The 8,234-nt window shown below is 52.3% G+C and overlaps 1 protein-coding gene across 3 annotated transcripts in view; it reads right to left on the reverse strand.

Moving 5' to 3' along the window:
- ARHGAP10 (Rho GTPase activating protein 10) overlaps positions 1-5,423 on the reverse strand; it is a 138,816-nt gene extending 133,393 nt beyond the window's left edge. For all 3 annotated transcript variants that reach the window (XM_064149446.1, XM_064149445.1, XM_064149447.1), the window contains exon 1: positions 4,993-5,423. In XM_064149446.1, the coding sequence (XP_064005516.1) occupies positions 4,993-5,146 (154 nt within the window). In that variant the 5' untranslated portion in view covers positions 5,147-5,423. The remainder of the gene's footprint in view (positions 1-4,992) is intronic.
- Between the last annotated feature and the right edge of the window lie 2,811 nt (positions 5,424-8,234).

Below are 8,234 nucleotides of genomic sequence, written 5' to 3' on the forward strand. Positions count from 1 at the left end.
GCAAAGCAGCATTCCTCAGCAGCAATTACCAGCAATTCTTTACATTCAAGCAAACTCTTCCTACAGATAAAAGAGTTGGTTCTTGGCTCCTGTTCTGTCTAGAACCAACTCTTCTGTAAAAAAAAATCAGATAGCAATAAAAAGTAGCCACCTGAAGCCTGAACACACTGAGCTTGCTGCAGAGACCAGCAGTGGGTAGTAAGGATGTGTTCTTTCTTTGCTGCATCAAATATCATGGCCTCAGAGAAGAGAGCTCACAACCCCAAACCTCAGGCACAGAAGGAATTATCCTGCTTTCAGCCAAAATAAAGGCAGCAACACAGAGAGGGACAGGCCCACACCAGTGACTATTGCACAAGGGGGGTAGTGAGTAGCAAATTGGGCAGGGGCCAATGGGATGAAATTGAACAAGGCTAAGTGCAGGGTTCTACACTTTGGACACAACAACCCAAAGCAGCACTACAGGCTGGAGACAGAGTGGCTGAGAGTAGCCAGGCAGAGAGGGACCTGAGTGTGCTGGTAGACAGAAGCAGAAGCTGAGGCAGCAGTGTGCCCAGGTGGGCAGCAGAGCCAATGGCATCCTGGGCTGGCTCAGGAGCAGTGTGGGCAGCAGGACAAGGGAGGTCATTCTGCCCCTGTGCTCAGCACTGCTCAGGCCACAACTTGAGTGCTGTGTTTGATTCTGAGCTCCTCAATTCAAGAGAGATGTTGAGGTACTGGAAGGTGTCCAGAGAAGGTCAACAAAGCTGATGAGGGGCCTGGAGCACAGCCCTGGGAGGAGAGGCTGAGGGAGCTGGGGGTGTGCAGCCTGCAGAAGAGGAGGCTCAGGGCAGACCTCATTGCTCTCTACAACTACCTGAAGGGAGGCTGTAGCCAGGTGGGGTTGGGCTCTTCTGCCAGGCACCCAGCAACAGAAGAAGGGGACACAGTCTCAAAGTTGTGCCAGGGGAGGTCTAGGCTGGATGTTAGGAGGAAGTTGTTGGCAGAGAGAGTGATTGGCATTGGAATGGGCTGCCCAGGGAGGTGGTGGAGTCGCCACCCCTGGAGGTGTTCCAGAAAAGACTGGATGGGGCACTTAGTGCCATGGTCTAGTTGACTGGGCAGGGCTGGGTGCTAGTTGGACTGGATGACCTTGGAGGTCTCTTCCAACCTGTTTGATTCACCCAAACAAAACTCACCCTCATGTCAAATGACCAACAGTTAGTCTATCAGAGGGAAAGAGTTCAGAAGCAAATACACATTATGCATCCAGGGTACTTTTCAGCTTCCAACAGCTTGCATCTCAGAGATTTTAACAGCTTAGAAACTTGCAAGTTCATGTTTCAGAATAAGGATTCACTGAGCAGGCACCTCTATATTCAGTTCCCCTCAACAAAAGAACAACTAGCTCCATCCGAAAGTTATTTTTGATCCCCACTTGCCTAACTGAACTGGAATCCCCTGAGAAATATTTGATTTCTATTTTCAAAGGCCTTTTATATTTACTGATCACTAAACAGTGGGGAAAATCTGTCTTGCTGTACTCCTTTTAACATATTTAACTGTCTTAAGAAAGAGCCACTTAGTGTTCAGTCATCCTTTCAATATTTAGCTTGAACTAGACAACCCAGGCAATTCAAAGCATCACACAGGAAACGAGACAGCTTTGAGTCAGCCCTGTTTATCTCTCTATCAGATTCCTGAAACAAGCGACACCTAAAACTGTAAAGACACTGGAAACTCCACAAATCAAGAATGCAAAAGATCCTTCTTTTTGTTGCCTTTTTTTTAAAGCAGTGTAGTTTTGTACTAATTAAAAAAAAAATCAAGTTTTCTCAGCTTTGGATGGAAAACACACTTTGAGAAGGCAACTGGAAAGGAGCCAAAGAGAGAATCCACGTTACTGGTTTGCCCTGGGAGACACTGAGGAGTCCTGTGATTAGAGGGAGTGGTGGCAGTATCCCCCTCCCACCTCTGGAGATGTAGCCCAGGGCAGGCAGCAGCAAAGCCATTTAAGAGCCTGCCAGTGAGGCAGGAAGTGGGATCTGTTCAGTCACATCATTCACACCTACAGAATCGCCACCGGAGCTCTCGCTGCTTTGCAAGAGAAACAAGGAAGGTGCTGAGGCAGGGGAACACAGGCAGCCCGCACTGCAGCCACCTCGCTCCCCACCAACTGCAGAACAAGAGTGCACCTCCTGCACTCGGCGGTGCACAGCCTGCCGAGCTCCCTGCTCAGCTCAGCCGGCAATACATGCCAGGATTCATCTGGGTCTAGGAATAAACACTTTAGCTGCTACTTCTGTTCTAAAAACGACAGCAGATTTTAAAACCTCCTAATTAGCTGGTGTCTAGAAGGCAGTCACCTAGGCTCTCAGTGCGCCCTGCGACATGTCACACCCTTCAGAGCAGAGAGAGCCTGTCTTTGTGCAGAACGTGCACTTCTGACAGAGGTGAACAGCTAGCTCTGTGGCCAGACCACTCCTGGGGCTTGGATTTTGGACCATTATTAATCTCACTTGGTTTCCTGACAGCAAATTAATCAGGTTCCTCAAATAATTAAATACTACGTTTTCTCCTGAAAGCACAAGGAGGAGCAATACCCTAATTACTGGCAGTTAACAGCTGCTAACACCTCTTCGTGCTTCCCCCGGTTCAGTTTGTCTTTTAATACCCGTCGAACGGTGTCACGGCTTCTTCACCAACAGCAGAGGAAGATGAATCCGCTTCAAAACCTGTGACGTAGGGTACTCTAAAGGGGAGACAACTGCAGAAACCTCAACTAAGGAAGAATCTAAGCTGGTTCTCCTTCTCAAAGAAGTAGAAACGTTTGTTAGAATAAGGTGCAGTGCCTAAACTCAAGAAGAACATTTCTGACATGTCAAAAGGAATGCATTCCGCAGACCTGAACACCTAGCCCTAAGTATTTGACCAAGCACTCTGGGGCCAGGTGGCTCTGCTTGGCACACTGACTTCCTTCAGCTCCCATCACACGCATCTAAGTGTGCCGAGCACTGCACACCGAGCCAAAGTTAACAGCACAGGATTCTGCTGGGCCAGGAGGCTCCTGCAAGCGAGGGCTTTCACAGTATCACCAAGGTTGGAAGAGACCTCACAGATCATCAAGTCCAACCCTTTACCACAGAGCTCAAGGCTAGACCATGGCACCAAGTGCCACGTCCAATCCTGCCTTGAACTGCCCCAGGGATGGCGACTCCACCACCTCACCACCATCAGCTCCACACTGTCAAAATAAGTTCTGTACAGGTAAATGGAAGAGAAACCAAGGGTTTGGGGCAGTTGCCAAGATATGGTCTAGACATTTGGGAAACAGAAGCAAAGTGGAACAGTTTCCCCCTACCATTCTCATCCATGGTTAGGGGCACTTTCTGCTTCACACTTCACGAAGATGATTTACAGTAACACTTTAATACAATAATCAGAGATGTCAAGGAACACAATACACAGCAAGTATTAACTGGTGTTAACAAACAAGTGAAATCTGCTATGACATTTCCCACTTTTTGTTTTTAACCCAAGCACATCACAGACAAACCTAGGAAAGAATCTTTATTTGCACAAAACCAGTTATCTCCCTGTTTAAAAGCCTCACCATAACCAGGCAGCTAACACTGTGCAAACTACTGGCCAAAGTCCTCTCAGTTTACTTCAAGGGAAACATCCTGAAAGCCTGTTCTCCTTCAGAAGTTTGTCCACAATCGCAAAGCTGAAGTACACTTTTGACTGCATTAGTGTTTTACTGGAATAACTGGTATAATCAATCCTACTCAGTATCTGGAGGACTACACTATTATATCCTACATTAAATGGAAGAAAGATCTAGAGAGCAAGTCTTATGAGGAGCAGCTCAGGGAACCGGGGTTATTTAGTCTGGAGAAGAGAAGGTTGAGGGAAGACCTTTTCAATCTCTACAGCCACCTGAAAGGAGGCTGGGAGTGTGTGTGGGTATGTATTCTTACGATGAGTCTTAAGAATCTACTGACAGGATGAGAGGAAAAGGCCTCAAGTTGTAACAGGAGAAGTTCAGATTTGGTATGAGGAAAAACCTGTTCAGTGAAAAGAGTGGTCAGACATTGGAACAGGCTGCCCAGAGAGGTGGTGGAGCCACCATCCCTAGAGGTGTTAAAAAAACCCATGTAGACATGGCACTTTGAGATGTGGTTTAGTAGATGTGGTGGTGTTGAGTTGATCTCAGAGATCTTTGCCAGCTTTAATGAATCCATGATTCTAAATCACATTACCATACTACTGCATCGAGAATGTGCATTAATGCGGTGCTTAAAGGAAAATGACATGCTTCCCACATAAAGCACAGCCTCATTAAATATACCTCCATATAAATCCATATATACAAGGATAAAAACGCCAAACTGAAAAACGCCATCACAGCATCAGCCAGGTTGGAAAAGACCTTCGAGATCATCGAGTCACACTTTAAGAGGCCAAATCTCCCTTCCAAACCATGTGGTGATTCTGTGACCTGGTTAACTTGTGTTGCCACCGCAGAGCTCTAAGCTCGGTAATTCCTGAACAGACCTGAAATTCTGGCAGAGGCGGTGCATTTCCAGCAGCCTCCTCAGCGCCCGCAAACGCCTGCACGCTTGCACGCTCCTGCTGCGCTGTGCAGCTGCAGACTGGGCTCGCAGCGCACTGCTACAACTCCAAACCGAGTGCCCTGCGAGCGTTTCGCATCGCGGCTCCCTCGGGCAGGGCACCGCCGGACACCCAAACCAGGCCATCTCAGCAGAGGGAAAGCGGTAACAAGCGGAGTTACCACCGCTTAACCCTTTATCCCCTGCCCAGTACGAAAGGCTGGAGGGAACTCGAGTCCCCCGAGCGGCTAGGCAGAGGCTGGAGAGAGCCAGTGCGAAACTCGCCGCAACAAAGGCGAGAGCTGCGGCTCGAAGGCGAAACCTCCCGGCGCCGGGCCCCGAGTCGCTGGGCACCGCCCCCGCAGCCACCCGGCGTCTCCCCCTGCACCCCTTCACTTACTTTTGGTGGCAGCGATCAGGTTTTTCCCATCCTTCAGCAACTCCTTGATAAACTTATTGGTCCTCTCCAGCTCGGCCTCATGGGCTTTGACGCGCTCCCTGAACCAGGGGCTGTCCAGGTAGCAGTCGCTGAACTCCAGCGGCTGCAGCCCCATGGCTGCCGCCGCGCCGGGACCCGCTTCTCCCTGAGCCTCTCCCGGCCACACCAACAGCAGCAGCACCGGCAGCAGCGATCTCCTCGGCAGCCCAGGCGCAGCGGGCGAGGAGGCAGGAGCCGGGGCACAAAGAGCGGCGGCGGCGGCGGCTCTCCTGGCGCAGGGCTGGGCGCGGGCAAAGGGAAGGCGAGCGGAGCCGCCCTCGGCGCCGAGAGGTGGCACGGCACGGTACAGCTCGGCACGGCACCGCGACCGCCCCGCTCCCGGTCAGCCCCACCGCCCGCCCCGGGCCACGCCTTGCCGAGCGGGCCGGCCCCCGGCGCCGGGCCTGCCTGCCTGCCTGCCGCCGGCCGTTACACAAGCCGGGCCGGCCTGCCGTCCTGCCTGCCTGCCTGCCTGCTCGCCTGCCGCCCGCCGGCCGTTACACAAGCCGGGCCGGCCTGCCGTCCTGCCTGCCTGCCTGCCTGCTCGCCTGCCGCCCGCCGGCCGTTACACAAGCCGGGCCGGCCTGCCGTCCTGCCTGCCTGCCGCCGGCCGTTACACAAGCCGGGCCGGCCTGCCGTCCTGCCTGCCTGCCTGCCGCCGGCCGTTACACAAGCCGGGCCGCGGGCCGCGCCCGTGCTCGCAGGGCTCGAGAGGGCCGCCCCGCGCGGGCAGCGGCAGGTGTCCTGCGTGAGCCGCCAGGTGCCTCGCTGCAGGGTGCCCCGCTGCACGGTGCCCCGCTGCACAGCCCCTCCGCTGCACGGTGCCCCGCTGCACGGTGCCCCGCTGCACAGCCTCCCCGCTGCACAGCCCCCCTGCTGCACAGCCCCCCCGCTGCACAGCCCCCCGCCGCAGAGCCCCTGCTGCTCGCGGCGGCGGCCAGCGCGCCGCCACCGCTCGCGACACCCCGCAGCTGCTCTGCGGCGCGGAGCGCGGGTGGCATCTGCAGGCTGTGCAGCGGCCTTGAGAAGGGGCAGAGCAGCACAAGCACTATTCGATCCACAACCCGTTCTGCTGTGGGTGTCTGTGGCGGTGGTAGCGTCTGCCAGCATTGCTCACTTTGCCTTGCCGTGCTCATGTGCCTGTAAGTGTTCAAAGCCATGCTGGATGTTGAGCAACCTGGTCTAGCAGGAGGTATCCTTGCCCATCGCAGGGGAGTTAGAATTCGATCATTTTTCAAGTTCTTTCCAACACAAACCATTCTGTGATTGGCATGGCATTTTGTTCTTCATTTGTGAAGTCAAGAAATAGCCTACCTGGTCTACCAGAGCCATGGTTCTCTGGAACGTGTCCAGAGAAGGGCAAGGAAGCTGGAGAGGGGCCTGGAGCACAGCCCTCTGCCAGGCACCCAGCAACAGCACAAGGGGACAGAGTCTCAAGTTGTGGCAGGGGAGGTCTAGGCTGGATGTTGTTAGGAAGTTCCTGCCAGAGAGTGTGATTGGCATTGGAATGGGCTGCCCAGGGAGTCACCATCCCTGGAGGTGTTGAAGTAAAGCCTGGCTGGGGCACTTAGTGCCATGGTCTGGTTGACTGGATAGGGCTGGGTGCTAGGTTGGACTGGATGAGCCTGAAGGTCTCTTCCAACCTAGTTGATTCTATGAGTCTACATTAATTTTGGGGCAGACATTCTCTGGTAGCAAAGGAAGGAACTTCAAGGAGACCTTTTTCAGATATTCTTCTCTCAGAAACTTTTGTAGACTTCTTGCCCCTTTATAGTATTTTAGACTAGCAATGAAGTTTGCCATGGGTTAGAGTTTAGCTGCCACTGTATTTCGTTTAGACTCAGCTTCCTCCCTCCCCCATGCGTGTGATTGCCATCCTGTTAAAGACGTTGGCCTGGCGTTTTTAAGTGGTGCTCATTTGTTTCTCAGAAGTGGAGGCACAAACAATATCCTTAATCTGCAAAGGCCTGGAAGAGCTGCAACCACTCTTCAGAGAAGGGGAATAAAGATGAGCAGCTTCCAAACATTTCATAATTAGTAGACAATGCCATGGCCTGTTCTTGTCCCAGAAGTAGGACGAGGCTGAATGAACTCTGCTTTTGTCAGACAGAGCTGCATGTGGCTGTTCCCTGGAGTGGGCAGCCTGCCAGGCTCCGCAGACAAAGTAGGTAAGCGGTGTCACAGGCATGGGAGGGAGGGAGATAAGGCACTGGAGATGTGGAACAAAGCTCTGAAGTTTGCTCCTTGCAGTTTCTCTTTGCTGCAGAGTGGTTAGTCAAAGGTCTAGTGCAACTGGGACTTACAAGCTGGAACTAAGTGGTGTGAGTGCTGTCTTCAGGCATCGTTCTTGTGACTTAGCCACAGCGGAACTGAATTTTAGGAACACCATAAGCAATGCCTGCACAGCATGCAGTTCCTTCCCCACCTCTGGGAAACACTTGGGCTGGTAGTTCTTAGCTGTAGAGCAGATCTGAACAGCAGCAGGTGGAAAGCAACTGGCTTCAGCATTGCTGGGGGACACTTCCAGTTCCTGTGTTCACATGAACTAAATTATCAGCTTTGAAAGATTGGATGTGGATGAAGACCACTGCTTATGGAGAAGCCTCCGTTCCACGTGCATACAGACAGGAAAAAAAGGGAAAACCATTTCTAGTCAATTCACCATGTGAAATGGAACAAGCCAGCACTGACAACATCATGCACAGGGTCTTGGTGTTCATTCAAACATTTTGCCCACCAATAAAGTTAGGAGCTTGCTTGCATTTACACAGTGCCTCCTCTCATCACCTTTCATAGCATTAGCTTTTCTGTAGTACTAGTTTATGGCATCCTGTGGCTTTTATCTTGCTTCTTTAACACATACAATGGTCCCTTTAAACAAACAATAGAATAACTACATGTTGGATCTGGAGAAAAAAGCCAGGAAAGCTGAAGAATCTTGTCACAAAGTGATCAGAAATCAAGATGAAGCAAAGTTTGAGGCAGCAGTGCCCAGGTGGGCAGCAGAGCCAATGGCATCCTGGGCTGCATCAGGAGCAGTGTGGGCAGCAGGACAAGGGAGGTTCTTCTGCCCCTGTGCTCAGCACTGCTCAGGCCACAGCTTGAGTGCTGTGCCAGGCTGGACTGGATGAGCCTGGAGGTCTCTCCCAGCCTGGCTGATTCTA

The sequence above is a fragment of the Pogoniulus pusillus genome, chromosome 10 (assembly GCF_015220805.1).
Source record: "Pogoniulus pusillus isolate bPogPus1 chromosome 10, bPogPus1.pri, whole genome shotgun sequence".
Taxonomy (NCBI): Eukaryota; Metazoa; Chordata; class Aves; order Piciformes; family Lybiidae; genus Pogoniulus; species Pogoniulus pusillus.